This window comes from Ochotona curzoniae, unplaced genomic scaffold (genome assembly GCF_017591425.1).
Source record: "Ochotona curzoniae isolate NIBS_2020 unplaced genomic scaffold, NIBS_Ocur_1.0 scaffold_4505, whole genome shotgun sequence".
In the NCBI taxonomy this organism is placed as follows: Eukaryota; Metazoa; Chordata; class Mammalia; order Lagomorpha; family Ochotonidae; genus Ochotona; species Ochotona curzoniae.
This window is the reverse complement of record NW_024467118.1, coordinates 2,130,694-2,148,321: the sequence shown is the minus strand read 5'-3', so window position 1 is coordinate 2,148,321 and position 17,628 is coordinate 2,130,694. Positions and strand designations below refer to the sequence as shown.

Below are 17,628 nucleotides of genomic sequence, written 5' to 3'. Positions count from 1 at the left end.
TTCAGAGATAAAAGTATGTGCTTTTTTTAAAAAAAGATTTATTTTTATTGCAAAATCAGATATACAGAGAGGAGGAGAGACAGGGAGGAAGATCTTCCATCTGATGATTCACTCCCTAAGTGAGTGCAACAGCTGGTACTGAGCTGATCCGAAGCCAGGAACCTCCTCTGGGTCTCCCACACAGGTGCAGGGTCCCAAGGCTTTGGGCTGTCCTCAACTGCTTTCCCAGGCCACAAGCAGGGAGCAGGATGGGATCTGGGGCCACCGGGATTAGAACCAGTGTCTATATCCTGGTGTGTACGAGGCAAGGACTTTAGCCGCTAGGTTACCGTGCTGGACTTGAGTGCTGCTTCATCTTAAAAAGAACTCAGGTAGAGCCCTGGGGGCGGGGGGTCCATCAGGGCTTGGGTCACCTAGCCCGGGCCCTTGGGACAACCAGCAAGTGGGGTGCCTGGCCCAGGTCCTTGGCCTCACCTGCAAGAATAGGCCCTCCTGAATGAACAAGGTGGAGCAGTGGGCACAGACCCCGATGCCCATGGAGAATATGGCAGTCTGTTTGGTACCATCACAGAAGAAGAACAGGGCAGATTGGATGAGCAGCCAGCCAAACAGTGACAGCAAAACCTGGGTGAGTGGAGACCCGAGGCTGACCATGCCAGCCAGTGGGCACTGGGAGGACTGCGTCACCCTTGGATCGGCGAAATCAACAGCACTCAGATCTATCCAAACTGCCTGGGCAGAACCCTCGGAACACGCACCATAGTGGGCCCTGGGCTGGTATCGGGTGGCCGTTCACCGTCCCTGGGTACTCCGACATTTGGGAGACTAGATGTGGCTTCCCCCTTTATTTCTGCCTTACCCCTAGAATCAAGAAGAAATAGCAAATTTGGAACTAATAATTTCACCCATTTATCCTTTCCATCCTGATTAACTATGTAATTACCATGAAAAATAAAAGGAACTGACATAGACGAAGGATTTGTAGTAACACAGGGTAGTGCTTGCAGTCCAGCAGTGGAATCAGCCTGCTATGCTACCGCGTCAGCCCCCACGTGTGTGTGAAAAGCATCTGGAGGCAGAGATGCCTGCTGCGCCGTATCTACTTCGCAGTCGGCTAGTCTCCATCATACAGTTCATCTGTGAGAGTGTGTGTGTACAGGGTCACTGGTGTGTCTGTTTTGTATTTTACATGCATGTCACCTAAGAGCGAACACATGATATTTGGTCCTTTGGGACTGGCTTATTTCACTGAGCACAATGGTCTCTGTACCTTGACAGTATGACACTAGGTTTTCCACTGTTGCCTAAACCTCCTGGGCCACGCTGTGTTACACAGCAGGATGCTGGAGTTGTGACTGTTGCTGAAGGGCTGTACTGCTGTGATACTGTGAGGGAATGGACAGGGAAATCCCTGCACCTGCAAAACTGTGTTATGGAAAATAATAGCAATTTAATGATACAAAAAATATGTAGTTAAAAAAAGACATACATGAACGGCTGGGAGAGGCATGCTGAGTGGCTTTTCCCGGGGCTGGTACAGTGCCGCAGCGGCTAATCCCCGTCGGAGACTCCGTCATCCGTAGGGGGCCAGTTTGTGTCCCAGCTGTTCCACTTGGGATCCAGCCCCCTGCTTACATCTGAGGCCCCGGGGGAAGCTGCTGGCTCCCTGCTTTGGGTCAGCTCAGCTCTGGCTGTTGCGGCCATTTGGTAAGTGAACTAGCGGACAGGAGATCTTACCCCTATGTCTCTCCTTCTAAAATAAAAAGATTTACAGGGAAAAGGAGAGGCAGAAAGCAGTCTTCTGTTCACTGGTTCACTCCCCAAATGGCCACAGTGGCCAGAGCAGACCCAAGGCAGGAGCCAGGAGCTTCTTCCTGGTCTCCCACACGGGTGGGTGCGGGGTCCCACGGCTTTGGGCTGTCCTTTACTGCTTTCACATCCCTGTGCACAGAGCCGGATGGGAAGTGGAGCAGCCAGGACACGAACTGATGCCATATGGGATGCTGGTGCTTGACAGTAAAGGATTAGCCTGTTGAGCCATGGTGCCAGCCCCTCTTTTTAGGGAAAAAAGAAACAAAAGGAAGGAACGAAAGGAAGGAAGGAAAGGAAGAAGGGAAAGTAGTTTTTCCTTGAGCAGTAGCAGCCTGGGTGGTTTATTTTTTGAATGTCTTTCAAGTTTTTATTCGGTGCTTATGTAGTTGAGGAAAATAAAATCATTTCAAAATGTCTTATGTGTATTTGTTGATTTTTTTAGACTACAGAAAGAAATATGGATTTGGCTGCAAAATACCAAATTCTGCTCGTAGCCTGGATGCTCGCTGAAGAGCAGGAAGTAGAGAAGAAATCATATATGAGTGTGTGTAACTTAGAATTTACGCTGAGATTTAGTTTTCATTTGCTCACAGATGTCTGAGTTGTTCAGCAGGTGGCAGTTTCTTTAGCTGCTCATATTTGTTGAGGTCATAAGCGATGATTAAACAGCACACCTGCTGGTTGGATGATCCTGGGTACGGGCGGTCTCTTAGTGGTGGGTAGCTCTGGAGGGAGCCGTGTGAGGAGGAAGCGGTTACTTTGTCTTTGTTTAACCTGGTGTCGTCTTGTTGCAGGAGAATGACATCTTCCGGGGCTGGGAAAAAGGAGCTTGTAAGAAGTGGGGGAAGAGTAAGAAGAGGTGCCCCGATCTGACTCTGGAGGAGAGGAAGAAGCAGGCTGCTGTGCAGTGTCTCCGCTCGGCCTCGGATGAAGTAAGCTCGCGCTTTGTGCTTCCGGCGAGCCCCCAGCCTGCGTGCCACCGTGTCGTGCACAGTGCTGTCCCCCGTGCCGCCGTGTCATGCACAGCGCTGTCCCCCAGGCCTCCGTGTCGTGCACAGCGCTGTCCCCCGGGCCGCCGTGTCGTGCACAGCACTGTCCCCCGGGCCTCCGTGGGTGCAAGGCAAGGACTTTAGCCACTAGGCTACTGTGCTGGACCTATAACTCTGCCTTTCAAATAATGCTTTAACTAACACACACACACACACACACACACACTCTCTCTCTCTCTCTCTCTGTCCCTCTCTCTCTCTGTCCAGGGATCTCTCACTAAAATCAAGTGCTGAAAGTAGACAGGTCCCGGCAGGGACCTCCATGTGGTTGCAGTCACTTTGTCCAGTGACCAGGGTCTCTTGTTTGCTACTCTTGCTGGCTTTCTCTGCTCTGCTACATGCGGAGTGCAGGGTCGCTCCAGCCCTCTCCTCACTGGTAACGGCTGCAGTGTCCGGGCCTTCCGGTGGGAGGGAACCCAACTGGCATGGGTTGGACCAGGTGTCCACTCAGTTTGAATTGAGCGGAGCTTCACCCTGAGGCAGTGGTCGCAGGGAAGGCATGGCTGGATGGTTAGCCCAGAGTGCTTTCTGCATGCCACGGAGGCGGGGAAGCCTTAGACGAGCCTTAGAACTTAGACGAGAATTCGGAATGCGATGGCTTTCATCTGACCCAGCCCTGGCCTTTGCAACCCAGGAGATACTGTCTTTCAGATGATCACGTTGCTGTATTTTTTCCTTTGCTGTGAGGCTGCAAGGTGTTCACCTGTGCCCTGGTGGTGTTCCAAGTTCCAGTCCAAGGACCTTGACGTTCTTGGGAATTGGACAGTAAGGTGTGAAATTCTTATCTGCATGTGCAGCCCAGGGCATTCAGAGCGTTTGTGGCCTCCCTCAGGCAGGGACGCTGTAGTGAGGACCAGGGCACCTGGCAGCCCCTGGCTGACGTAAGAACGGTGTCCTGCCCGTGTAACGACGTGTGGGTTAAGTCAGCAAGATTCTGCTTGGAAGCTAGGACCGATGACGTGGCAGTTGTTTCCTGTGGATGCTAAGGTGGAGGCTGAGTGAAGTGGTGCCTGTCGGCCTCCCCGGCCAGTGCTGGCCTGGTCCTCGTTGCATCCCGTCACTGCTAAGGACTAGCACACAGCCGGCCTACCTTTTCTGAAGCCTTGGCTGCTGCCGCTGTGTAACAGGGTGAAGGCCTGTGCTCTTTATTTAAATGAAAGGTGGGGTGACGGGGCCTGGGGTGCCTTCCGTTCAGGTGACCACAATAGCTGGGACTTGGAACTCCGTCTTGGTCTGCCACAGGAATGGTGAGGGCCCAAGCACACTGACTACCCGGCACACAGCAAGGAGTTGGATTGAAAGTGGGGCAGCTGAGATTAAAACTGCCACTCTGATGAGGGAGGCCAGTGTTGCAGGTGCCAGCTTAACTTGCTGGGCCACAGCGCAGGCCGTCCTGGCATACATTGTAGCTTTTCTCCATGATTGTGCAGCTTGGCCGCCTTCCTCCAGGAAACTTCCCAAGTGCTTGTGTCTGTGATGCTTCATTCATCCTCCCGGCCTGGGGAGAGAATGTGGGGAAACCTGGAGGCAGCCGGGTTGACGTGTGTGTGCACGTGTATTGCTGGTTTTTTAAGGTTTCTTCGCCTCTCTGAAGGACTGAATGACAGGCAGGAACACATTTTGCATCAGCTGGTTTACTTTCCCAACACCAAACAGCTAGGTTCTGGCCAGGCGCTCCATCCCGGTATCCCACGTGGCAGGAATCCAGACACTTGGGCCACTGTTTGCTGCCTCCCAGGTACGTTGTGAGGAAACTGAGTCACAAGTGGTAGCAACATGGACAGGGAACCCTCGTGTGGGATGTGCCCTTCCAAGTGGCAGCCTAACCCACTGAGTCGTAGCAGTGGTCCCAGGCAGGTCTGTGGCTCCTCTGGGCAAGGATGCCAACCACAGCCTTCATGCAGGTGCTGTGGCGGGAGACACATTTTGTTTTTTGAGTTTTTAAAAGTTTGGATCCCTTCCCTGGGCACTGAGGGTATGAATTTGTGAATCCTTTATTGAGTCTCCTTTCTCAGCACTCTGTCGTTGTTGGCTTAACTTGCAAATTTACTTTTTAAAAATCTGATATATCCTATCTACCAGGCTACTCCACAGATATTTCCAAAGCCAGAAACCAGAGCTCACGTGGGTGGCAGGAACCCCTGTTGTTGAGCCATCACCTGCTCCCTTCTGGGCCGGTGTTAGCAAGAAGCTGGAATTGGAAATGTAGCCAGACCCCGACCTCAAGCCTGGACATCGTGGGCTTTGGCTGTCTCACGCCGTGTCTCAACTGCTACGCCAAATGCCCATCCATCGTTGTAAATTTTTAAAGAGTTGCACGCGGTCACTGGGTCTCTCCCACTGGTCTTTCAGCTCATCTAAGAGAAGTGTGGAGAGGGTGGAGCTCGACACAGGGGCATTTGGGAGCCTTGGCCTGCCAACAGCTTCATGACAGAGGAGCCCAAGGCTCAGTGTCTTAGAGCAGACATTTTATTTGCTTTGGATACTGTGGGTTAGCCAGGACTCAACTGGAGGTTCTGTGCTGGCCAAGTGACATCACTGTGGCCTTCGGGGCTCATAGATTAGCATGGCAGGAGGCCGGGTGTCCCCTTCATTGTCGCGTCCTGGCATGCCATGGCCAGGAGTGAGTGACGGAGCCCCAGCTTGTCAGGATGCCTGAGGCAGGAACAGGAAACTAGACAAACTGGTGGGTTTGTGTCCCATGGGCAGGAGAGTATGTGCTATTGTGAGAAGAAGATTGCTACAAAAAGATTACAGTATTCAAGGAACAAGCAAAATAATAGTCATGAAAGACTCCACAGAAGTTTGGGAGATTCAGGAAGGAAATCTCCCAAGTTAGGACTAGGTCGAGGAAGTTCAGGGCCAGCTACTAGGGAGTCACGTGTCCCAGCTGTGAGGCTGGAAGTTAGGCTGGGGAAATGATTGATGAGGGGTCCTGTGGGGGTCCACATGGAAAGGACAGGTGTGTTCCCAGCATGTCACAGGCCTGGGGGTCCTTCTGCGGCCGTAGGAAGGCTGACCTGTGAGATGGGTGACGGCGAGGAGCGACGAGGAGGCAGAGTACAGCAGACTGTGTTCCATCCCGAGAAGGATGGGCAGTGTGGATAGGCTGGAGAGATGGGAAACGACGGGAGTTTTTCAGGGGAACATGCAAGATTGTTTTCAGAAGACCCTGGCCCCGAGGTGCAGTGCTGGACAGGGCTCAGTCTGCACCCACTGTCGCTGTCTCCACCCCGACCCACAGCCAAGGAGCAGAGCATGTGGCAGGAGCCAGGCCCAGAGCTGAATGGAGATCCAGCAAGGGTAGTTAATTACCATTGTCACTCCTCCACCTCAGACTCAAATTGTGACAAAAACAAAAGGCCTGAGTTGGGACACCCACATCCCACCTCAGTGCTGGGGCTGCAGACCACTGCCCATGGAGGCCTCCACTGCCATGCTGCAGACCCAGCTCCACTTCTGCTCCCAGCTTCCCACCAGGGCCCTCCTTGCCATGCTGCAGACCCAGCTCCACTTCTGCTCCCAGCTTCCCAAGGCCCTTCTTGCCATGCTGCAGACCCAGCTCCACTTCTGCTCCCAGCTTCCCAAGGCCCTTCCTGCCATGCTGCAGACCCAGCTCCACTTCTGCTCCCAGATTCCTGCAGAGGCCCTCCCTGCCAAGCAGCAGTTGGTGTCTCCGTGTTTGAGTCCCTGTTACCTACGTGGGAGATCAGGATCGGATGCTAGAGTCTGTGGGCATTTGGGGAATGAACCAATAGACCAGAGAATTCCTTCTGTTGCTGTATTTTAAATAAAACTTAATGGGTTTTTGAAAGAAATGAATGGAAAAAGTGAGATTTTGGAAAACGAATGCCGTGAAGATCTGGAAGTGGCGCTGTTGAAGTAAGGCCTGCCTGTGTCATCTGAGGTCACCCTCCGTTCTCATGAGGGAAGTGCTGGGGTGGTGGCCTCACAGGGATAGTGGCACGCCAGCCCTGTGCTGTCCCTGAGCAGGGCAGGAACAGAGAAGCAGCCCTGCTGCCCTCAAGCCCAATGTGTGTCCCTTGGCCCTATTGTCAATGACACCGGGCAGGCCTTGTTTCCTTGGGCGCCCTGCCTGGCCCGTGGGAACTCACGACCTTCCCTCCCCGGGTTAGCAGGGGTGTACCTGATGCACAGAGCGTGGCCCTCTCTGTGACTGCCTGTGATTTCTGAAACAGATGGGGACACTGCAGCTCCAGAGGTCCAGAGCTGCCAGGCGGCCGAGCCTTGCGCCTCGTGTCGGATGGGTGCTGGTGGGTGCAGGATGCTTTGAGTCAGAACAGTTTGTGGATGTTCTCGTTTTGTTTTGTTTTTAGAGTGGTCGATTTATTTTAAAAGCATTGCAGAGAGGGGGTAGAGATGCAGAGATATTCTACTGTTGGCCTCCCCAGGTGGCCGCAACAGCCAGCAGCTGCATCTAGGTCTCTCACATACCCAGCAGGGACCCAGCACTTGGGCCGACTTGCACTGCACTTCCCAGGTTCAGTAGCAGGGAGCTGGATTGAAAGTAGAGCCGCTGGCATTCCTTGGTGTGCCTGCACTGCAGGTGGTGGCTTTCCCAGCTGTGCCACACCGCTGGCCCCAGGTAGCATTGTTTGACGAACAGCCCAGTGCTTGCTATACTAAGTTGTGATTATAATTTAACTTTTTCTCATTTCTCAGCATACTATAAACTCCCAAAGTATTCTTGAATTCTTGTAGAAAAAGTGTAGTACTAAAATAAAATGACTAAAATTCTCCAGTAATTTCTCTGATAGTTGGAAAGTGATGACGTTTCTCCCTAGCGGCTCTGAATTAACACCAGGGTGTGGTGAGCTTTCTGTGGCTCCTCTGCTCCTGCAGCGGCCAGCACAGCACCCAGGGCTTCGCGCTTTAATGAGTGTGAGCAGGCTCCGGCAGGACCTGGATGGGAGAGCTTGCTTCCTACACACGATGAAGAGTGAGCACTCAGGCCTGTTTTGATTATTCACATAGGAAAACAAGTGCTCACACATTCTTTGTTCCATGTAAGTAAATGTGTGTGTGATTTATAGTTGGCTTCCAGGAGAGAGTCGACAGAATGCCTGTGGCTGCTTTTCAGTAGTCACTCTGGGAGTGTGTTCAGGGGCAGCTGCGACTCGGAGTGTTTAAGGAGGGTTAATCAGCGGTCCCTGGAGGTTGAGTGTTCTGCCCTGGAGACCGAGCCTGGGCTGAAACACAGTGGCACAGGCTCGCGGAGCAGGGCAGCGTGGGCGGTCAGCTGACAGTGGTGTTCGTTTCCGGCTCTGGAGGGAACGCACTGAGACTGTCATGCCCGGCACAGCTTGAGCGCCATGGTAAGCTCCCTCTTTCTGGTGGACTTGTGCGTGGAGACATGTTCGTGGCTAGTGTCTGCCATGGTTATTAGGGGTGTTTTCAGAGGAGCGGCAGCTCTGCTTGGGCCCGTCCCCGGGTGTCTCTGTTGACAGTGGTGCTGCAGTCGGACAGAATGTTGGCTCTGAGTGTGGATGACGGACTGTTCCTGCTGTCATTGTTCTTGCTGCTCAAGCCGTGGAACTGCGGGGTTTCTTGCTTAGGATCGCATAAGCCGTGTGCTGAGTCATTTCGAGTTAAGCGAATGGGTTCAAGTTCTATTATTAGCCCCGAAGGCTCGGTGAGGACATAGGGTTAGCCAACGAACTGCTTGCCCTGCTGGGGTTTCTGTTCGGGCAGTGCCACCAAAGCCAATTTGATTGCATTGTACATAGGACTTGCCGTGTTAAATATATTTAAAGTTTCTAACAGATATGTTTATCCTTTTGTCAGTTGTAAAGATTTTTCTCCTCATGTAAGAAGTGGACAAATTTAGTCTATGTGGGAAAAGATCACTTTACATGTACAGCCAACCTTGATGTTACAATCAGGGCACCTCTCCTTACACTGACTGTGCACAGCTCACACCTGCTCAGGGCACACACTGCTTACACTGACTGCACAGCTCACGCACGCGCAGGGCACCCTCTCCTTACACTGACTGCGCACAGCTCGCACACCTGCTCAGGGCACATACTCCTTACACTGACTGTGCACAACTCACACCTGCTTGGGGCACTCTCTCCTTACACTGACTGTGCACAGCTCAGGGCACACACTGCTTACACTGACCTGTGACTGCACAGCTCACACCTGCTCAGGGCACATACTCCTTACACTGAGTGTGCACAGCTCGTACCTGCTCAGGGCACACACTCCTTACACTGACCTGTGACTGCACAGCTCACACCTGCTCAGGGCACACACTCCTTACACTGACTGTTCTGTCCACAGCTCACACTTTTTCCAGACTCTGAAGAGTGGACAGCTTTCATAGTTGTTCTCTATGCTGAATACTTTACTGTTTTATGTTGAATATTCACTTAGAAAAAGAGCAAATATCACCTCTTTTCCCTTCCAATTGAGAGGCTCTAGAGTACCAGGGAGCTTTTTTGGTTTGAGACCTTTTTCACATCGATATTTGTTATGTCCTGGTGGCGACTGGCTTTGGACATCTTATTGGCATTTGGGCCATTGGTCTGCTTCTAATCAGGATGAGTGCCTCTGGGAAACAGAAGCTATTCTGGAAGGGAAGTTAATACTTTAACATTTTACCAGTAAGTTACATTTAATGTTCTTCATTATCAGTAAAATGTATACTAATTTAGATCTGCAGGCCTGCAGTTTCGACACCTGGTGTTCACGTGGATCTGGGCAATAGGTTTCACTAGCGTGAAAGACTTGCAAAGTGTTGGTGTGAACGCAGAGCTTTGCTGAGCCCTGATGTTTGTGTACCTTGCAGTATCCTGATGTGTCTGTCTGCCTCACACAGAGCTCTGGGATCGAGACGTTGGTGGAGGAGCTGTGCTCCAGGCTGAAAGACCTACAGAGCAAGCAAGGTGAGAAGCCAGGGGCCAGCACCTGCCAGGCTGCCATCCCCCGAGCCAAAGCTCACACTTGCGCCAAGACAGAATGAGACTGAAGTCTTGTAGCTCGATGTGGGGCCTCAGCCAGCATCCTGCTGCCTGCAGCCCTGTTGGGGCTTCTGTGGCAGTGCCTGGCACGGGCTCACAGACCTGCCTGCTCCTGCAGAAGTGACTTGATCCGCAGGTTCCCGGATGGGCAGGAGCTCTGCCTCCTTCTCTCCTCTTGCATTGGTGTCTTCAAGTGCACAAGGTGGGAGCAGTATTTTCTCTCCCCCATCTTTTACTGCCCCCAAGCCTTGAGTCCTCCTGTTAGGGGCACAGGTTGGTTACTTAGTTCTCGTCTGGGGTGGTCCTGTGGCTGAGCCGCAGGCATGCACTCCTGCCTTTGTATTTTGTATGGAATACAGCTGCTGCCCGCATACATGCTAAGCATGTGAGCGATGGCCAGGAAGAGTTCTTATGGACTGCTTTGATCAGAATGAGTCGTTACAAAGTCTGTAAGTGGAGAATTTTGTAGGAAAGCATTTTTGGAACCTGAACAGATGTTCTCTGCTTCTGGTCTAATTAGTAAGTACACGGGGGATTCAGTCTCTTAATTAAATGCCTCTAGAGCACTGTATCGGTGTGGGTGAATGACATTCATTTCTTAGCCTAATGCTAATGTGGTTTAGCCAGAGAATTCTCTCGGGCACACTGGAGAAATAGGTTTTTATTAAAAGAAAAAAAACTGCTATTGAGTCTCTTTTTAAGCCAAGAAAACCTCTGTCGTCCCTGATTAAAGTTACTTTTTTAAAGCATGGGTATTTACTAAATAGATGTAAGACACATTTTCCCAATTTTTGTTTTATAACAGAAGAGAAGATTCACAAAAAATTGGAGGGGTCTCCCTCCCCAGAGGCGGAATTGTCCCCCCCAGCAAAGGATCAAGTGGAAATGTACGTAAAACCATGTTTTGCGATCAGGGGTGTGTGTGTGTGTGTGTGTGTGCACGCGTGTGCGCGTGCGTGTGTGTGCGCGCGTGTGTGCGTGTGTGCGCGTGTGTGTGTGTGTGTGTGTGCGCGTGTGTGCGTGTGTGTGTGTGTGTGTGTGTGTGTGCGCGCGCTGAAGCCAGACTGGTGACTGCTGCATGTCTCCATTGTTTCTGTCTGTCATCTATTTTGTTTCATGTTTGGTTACTTAGAAAACATCTAGCCTTTATTGTGGAATGGACAGAATCAGGTGAGATTGAGATGGTTCTCTTTATATGAATGAGGTGAGAAAGGCTATCATTGCTAAGTCCTGGACCCTTGGAAGTCACGCGGCAGCACAGAGGGACACCTGTCCTTGTCCCCGAGCAAGGTCAGGGAGTTCCCACCACTGAGGCAAGGGGCACGGGCAGACCCTTGGCCTTCCCAAACCTCTTTGCTAGAAATACTTTCAGCTCTTGTAAATAATTAGAGTTAAAACGAGCGTCCTTAGTACAGATTTTTTAGAAACCTCCTGAACTGCTAAATTCTAAGGAGGAAATAGCATGTCATTGGTTGTTTAGATTGGCACTGCCAATTAGCAGTAGCCGGGAGCAAGCTGCCTGTAGCTGCTGCATTTGGAAAGCGGCTCCTTAAGCTGTAGTGTACCCCAAGTGTGACATTCTGAGGAAAGACAGTTGTGAAAAAGCGTATAATAGTGCAGGAATGATTTTCTCATATTGATTATGTCAAAGTGTTAATATTGGCCACATAAATGTATTATTGGCATTAGTTTCAACTGTTTCCTCTTAAACTTTTGATATGACTGTTAGAACATTTAGAATTGCCCAAGAAGCATGCGGTGTCTTCCTGCTGCATGGCACTGACATGGCTGAGGTCCTGGTGAACTTGGCCTTCGTGACTGTTGCCCAAGGGGCCCGTATGGACAGTCTCAGTGGTCACCAGATTCCCAGCAAATCTGGGAATTTTGTTTGTCCTGTCCACTCACCACATCTGCCTAGCTTGCCTGCCCTGCGTGGCCGTGGGTCGCCGGTCTCATCAGGCCATGTGGGTGTTCATGTCCTCACTCGGGTCCCGTGTAGCACTTGCTGCCTGCCCAGGATCCGCCATGGTGTTTGGAGCCTTGCACTGTCTTCTCTGCTGAGCGCTGGACTGTCATGGTCCGTGCTGCTTCTGAGGGCTTGCCCAAGTGAGGGCAGCTGCTGGAGGTGGAATCGTTATTGCCCCCTTTTGTAGGGGAGACCACCATCCCCCAAGAGGTGCAACCCCAGCTAGTGAGCGGCAGAGCTGGGGCGCCTTCAGGCTGCGGACTGCTTTGCTGTACACGTGTTTCCGGGGCTCACAGCAAGCCACGAGGGGAGTCCTGGGGCCCTCACTTGATAGTGGACGTGGACAGGCATTACGTAACGACCTTCAAGTCATGGGTATAGTGAGATTCAGACACTTTTTATGGAACAGACAACATTTTCTGGACTACATCATTTTGTTACTTTTGACTTCTTGATTGATTAAAAAGTGTCGTTTTATGTATTTGATGTTTCTTACTATATAAGCAGAAATTGGTGCCTGGTGCTAGGACTGGCTCGGGTGTGTTGAAGTGACAGGAAACAGTGCGCCCTTGGCCGGCTGGCTTAGCATGCTGTGTCCGCTCCTTCGGTCGACTGTCTGCTGCCCGGGACCGAGCATGACCACGTGTCGACCCTGTGCCCTCTTTTGCAGGTACTATGAAGCCTTTCCGCCACTTTCTGAGAAGCCGGTCTGCCTGCAGGAAGTCATGACTGTGTGGAACAAGTCCAAAGTCTGTTCTTACTCTAGCTCCTCTTCGTCGTCCACAGCGCCCCCGGCCAGCACAGGCCCGTCGTCTCCCAAGGACTGCCACAGTGAGAGCGAGGCTGTCCAGGAGAGAGGCAGCAGAGCGCCCTGCGCTGCGCGGGAAGGAACCCGGAGAAGCCGACTCGAGGAAGAGCTCAAGCTCGGGAACGGCACCACGCAAGAAAAGCCGGCCTTGTACAAGAAGCAGATCCGACAGAAGCCCCAGGGGAAGGCTAGGCCTCGCTCATGGTCCTCCGGCTCCAGTGAGGCAGGCTCCAGCTCCAGCGGGAACCAGGCAGAACTGCGAGCGTCCCTGAAGTACGTGAAAGCGAGACACAAGGCTCGGGAAGTCCGAAGCAAGAAAGGCCGCAGCGGCCCGGGCAGGCTGTCCCTGAAGCAGGGCGAGAAGGGGGGCAGGAGCAGCCAGGCTGGGAGCAGACAGCTCTGCAGGCGGGGCAGGCGGGCCCTGCGGGAAGCCGGGAGGAGAGAGCCTGGGAGCCAAGGGCCCGACGCGTGCGTGGAGAGCGGGAACGACAGAGAGTACAAGGAGGAGCCGCTGTGGTACACCGAGCCCATCGCCGAGTACTTCATTCCTTTGAGCAGGAGAAGCAAACTGGAGACCACGTACCGGCACAGGCCGGAGACGAGCGAGCTGACGGCCGGGGCGGTGGAGGAGCTGTCGGAGGCCGTGCATGGGCTCTGTATCAGCAACAATAATATTCCTAAAACATACCTCGCAGCAGGCACTTTCATTGATGGCCATTTTGTGGAAATGCCTGCGGTTATAAATGAGGACAGTGACCTCACTGGGACGTCGTTCTGTTCTCTGCCGGAGGACAGCGAATACCTGGATGATATTCATCTCTCAGAATTAACACACTTCTATGAAGTGGATATTGACCAATCCATGTTGGATCCTGGTGCCTCAGAAACCATGCAAGGAGAAAGTCGGATTTTGAATATGATTCGACAAAAAAGCAAAGAGAATACAAATTTTGAGGCAGAATGTTGCATAGTGTTAGATGGCATGGAGTTGCAAGGGGAACGTGCAATATGGACAGACTCGACCAGCTCCGTGGGTGCCGAGGGCCTGCTCCTGCAGGACCTCGGCAACCTGGCTCAGTTTTGGGAGTGCTGCTCCTCCAGCTCGGGTGATGCCGACGGAGAGAGTTTTGGGGGAGAGTCCCCAGTTAGACTGTCGCCCATCTTGGACGGCACGATGTTCAGTTCACACTTGCTCGCTGGCAATCAAGAGCTCTTTCCGGAGATGGATGAAGGACCTGGCGGTGTGAACTCTGCTCTGTCAGTGTTTGAAGTGCAATGCAGTAACTCTGTTCTCCCGTTTTCTTTTGAAACACTCAACTTGGGAAATGAAAATACAGATTCTAGTGCTAACATGCTTGGGAAGACACAATCTAGACTGCTCATCTGGACCAAAAATAGTGCCTTTGAAGAAAGCGAACACTGTTCTAATCTTTCAACAAGAACTTGTAGTCCGTGGTCCCATTCGGAAGAAACACGTTCAGACAACGAGACGCTAAACATTCAGCTTGAAGAATGCACACAGTTTAATGCAGAGGATATTAATTATGTCGTTCCTGGAGTCTCGGCAAATTATGTAGACGAAGAACTGCTAGATTTTTTGCAAGACGAAGCTTGTCAGCAAAACAGAACTTTAGGAGAAATTCCTACATTAGTTTTCAAGAAAAAATCTAAACTAGAATCTGTGTGTGGTATTCCACTAGAACAAAAACCAGACAACAAAAACTTTGAAACTCCGCAAGTAGGGAGTGAGAGTGGCCCACGTGGAGATGGCTACAGCTCAGGGGTTATTAAGGACATTTGGGCAAAGGTGGCTGGTGGGAGCTCTTTGGCCACAGTGGAACTAGAAGGGGTTGACGATGCGTTGTTTTCAGCAGATGTGGATAGCTGCTGCTGCTGCTTGGGCCGTGAGGCCGAGGTGGAGGCCCTGGAGCAGCCCCGCAGGGCCGTGCAGAGGTCGGAGTACCACCTTTGGGAGGGACAGGGGGAGGACCCCGAGAAAAGAGTGTTTGTTCCTAGGGAGCTGTCCAAGGTGGGCGGGGGGGATTACACCACCCCCTCCAAGCCCTGGGCTGGCGCTCAGGACAGAGAGAGCGCGTTCATTCTCGGGGGAGTCTATGGAGAACTCAAAACCTTCGGCAGCGATGGGGAGTGGGCTGTGCTCCCGCCCGGCCACGCAAGAGGAAGCTTGTTGCAGTGTGCGGCTTCCGACGTCGTCACCATCGCAGGCACAGATGTCTTCATGACGCCCGGAAACAGCTTCGCTCCCGGCCACAGACAGCTGTGGAAGCCCCTCGTGTCGTTGGAACAGGACGACCAGCCGAAGAGTGGAGAGAATGGATTGAACAAGGGATTTTCTTTTATCTTCCGTGAAGACTTATTAGGAGCTTGCAGTAACTTTCAAGTTGAAGAGCCCGGACTCGAGTATTCATTCTCTTCCTTTGACTTCAGCAATCCGTTTTCACAAGTTCTGCACGTGGAATGTTCGTTGGAACCCGAGGGCATTGCATCTTTGAGCCCCAGCTTCAAGCCCAAGTCCATCCTCTGCTCCGAGTCAGACAGCGAGGCCTTTCACCCTCGGATCTGCGGGGTTGACAGGACGCAGTACAGGGCCATTCGCATCTCTCCTCGGACTCACTTCCGCCCCATCTCTGCATCAGAGCTGTCCCCGGCAGGAGGAAGTGAGTCCGAGTTTGAGTCTGAGAAAGACGAAACGAACATCGCCATCCCATCTCAAGTTGATGTGTTTGAGGATCCGCAGGCAGACCTCAGGCCTCTGGAAGAAGATGCAGAGAAGGAAGGCCACTACTACGGGAAGTCGGAGCTCGAGTCTGGAAAATTCCTCCCTCGGTTAAAGAAGTCTGGGATGGAGAAGAGTGCTCAGACCTCCCTCGATTCCCAGGAGGAGGCGGCAGGCCTGCTGGGAGCCAAGCCAGATCCGTGCTTGGGGTGCAGCAAGAGCAAATCTCTGGAGACTGATCTGGAGAGCTCGGAAGCAAACTGCAAAATAATGACACAGTGCGAAGAAGAAGTGAGTCACTTGTGCAGTTGCAGGGCAGGTTGCCAGTTCCCTGCTTACGAAGATAATCCAATCTCTTCAGGACACCTGCGAGAGGTATGTGTGTTCCTGCGTGTTGGTGTTTCGCAGGAGGACGGGGCCAGGCCGGTCACAGGGAGATTAGGGTGATGGCTTAAGCACTAAAGCTTTACATCCAGGGACTTAATTTTGCAGAAGTTGGGACTAGATGATAGACTTTTCTGCAGAGGACCAGTTCTACATAAGCCAAGTTCTTACGTGTTACTGTACAGGTACAACGCTATAGAAAGCCTACTGGGTAATCGTAGCTGAAAGTTGATGAGTCGGGGACTGGCTGGTAGCAAGAAGCTCGCAGCCCCCTGGAGCCCAGTGACTTGAGTGGAACCTGCGTTCCACCTACAAGCCAAGGGACAGCTGTCACAGTTCCTAAAAGTCAGTCCACAAGTACAGAGTAGCTGCTGCGGCTGCGCACTGAGTCTGTCAGATGGCATGGCAGCCTCACTGGTGGGCGCCACTGTACTCCCTGACTGCATTCCAAGGAGGCAGTTTGATGTTAAATTAATGGTACAGGAAAAAACATGGCCATTTCCTGTTTCACAAAAAAGCATATTCTCCCCAGTGTCCAGCTGCTGACGGAGCAGTGGTGCCCACCGTTTGCCCAGAGGCCCCGTGTGCCAGCACAGAGATGTGGAGTGCTGCCTCCCTCCGGCTGGCTGCACCCCCCTCCCATCCCGTTCCCCATCACCAGCTCCTCTGCCCGCCCACACCCCCTGCTGGGCTTTCCACCTGTTGCTGCCCCTTGCTGCTCCTGGACTTTGTTTCTTTTTTGCTGCATTTTCTGGTGAGTTGCTCTGTGTGCTTCCTTGCACAAGCTGCTTGTATCCAAGCGCCCTGCCTCCCTGGTCTCCGTGCTGCCTCCCCTGACCGCAGGGTCTCCGTGCTGCCTCCCCTCGAGTCGCAGGGTCTCCCTGCTGCCTCCCCTCGAGTCGCTGCCTCCCCTCGAGTCGCAGGGTCTCCGTGCTGCCTCCCCTCGAGTCGCAGGGTCTCTGTGCTGCCTCCCCTTGACCGCAGGGTCTCCGTGCTGCCTCCCCTCGAGTCGCAGGGTCTCCTGTGCTGTCTCCCCTCGACGCAGGGTCTCCCGTGCTGCCTCCCCTCGAGACGCAGGGTCTCCGTGCTGTCTCCCCTCGAGTCGCAGGGTCCCTGTGCTGTCTCCCCTCGAGTCGCAGGGTCTCCGTGCTGCCTCCCCTCGAGTCGCAGGGTCTCCGTGCTGTCTCCCCTCCAGTCGCAGGGTCTCCTGTGCTGTCTCCCCTCGACGCAGGGTCTCCCGTGCTGTCTCCCCTAGACGCAGGGTCTCCGTGCTGTCTCCCCTCGAGACGCAGGGTCTCCGTGCTGCCGCTTGTCTGGGTCACTCCCGGTGACTTGAGAACCACTGCCCTTGCCAGCTTGCCTAGGAATCCCTGGAGGGAGGAGTTTAAGGCAGTGAAATAAGAACTTTAAAAAAAGTCCTATTGTTAGCCTGTTACCTGCTTGTTTTTGCCCCATTTTCAGCCTCAAATATTCCTTTATGTACTTTGTATCTCACCTGGCTCCAGATTGGGAAGAAAGAAAAGGAGGAAAGAAGCAAGATTCCACATCCTGCCACTACCGTGTTCCTTCGTTTCCTAGTATGTTGGTGGATTTATGTGTTAGCTGAATTCTGCATTTCTTGAAAAGTCTTGGCTTCCAGACAGTTCCTAGCAGACATCTAGGGTTGCCTGGAGGCCAAGGCAGTGCCTGCATGGTGGGCACTGGCCTCTGTCCAGTTACTCTGGGCACTCGTCATAGACATCATCTGAGGCTCAGAGACTGCCAGCTAGGGGCAGTCTTGTCGGGGCTTCGGGTCAGGCTGGATTAGGGTTGGCTTCTGTCATATGCCGTTGCCTGGCCAGTGTGGGGTGCTCCTAACTGGATGTTCCCACCCCTTTCCCTGACTG

The 17,628-nt window shown here is 52.7% G+C and overlaps 1 protein-coding gene across 3 annotated transcripts in view; it reads left to right on the top strand.

Annotated features, from left to right (window-relative positions):
- The window catches only part of KIAA0232 (KIAA0232 ortholog), a 68,838-nt gene that overhangs the window by 38,125 nt on the left and 13,085 nt on the right, over positions 1–17,628 (top strand). For all 3 annotated transcript variants that reach the window (XM_040966480.1, XM_040966481.1, XM_040966482.1), the window contains 4 exons: positions 2,607–2,744; positions 9,706–9,772; positions 10,653–10,734; positions 12,484–15,733. In XM_040966480.1, coding sequence (XP_040822414.1) covers positions 2,607–2,744; positions 9,706–9,772; positions 10,653–10,734; positions 12,484–15,733 — 3,537 coding nt within the window. The remainder of the gene's footprint in view (positions 1–2,606; positions 2,745–9,705; positions 9,773–10,652; positions 10,735–12,483; positions 15,734–17,628) is intronic.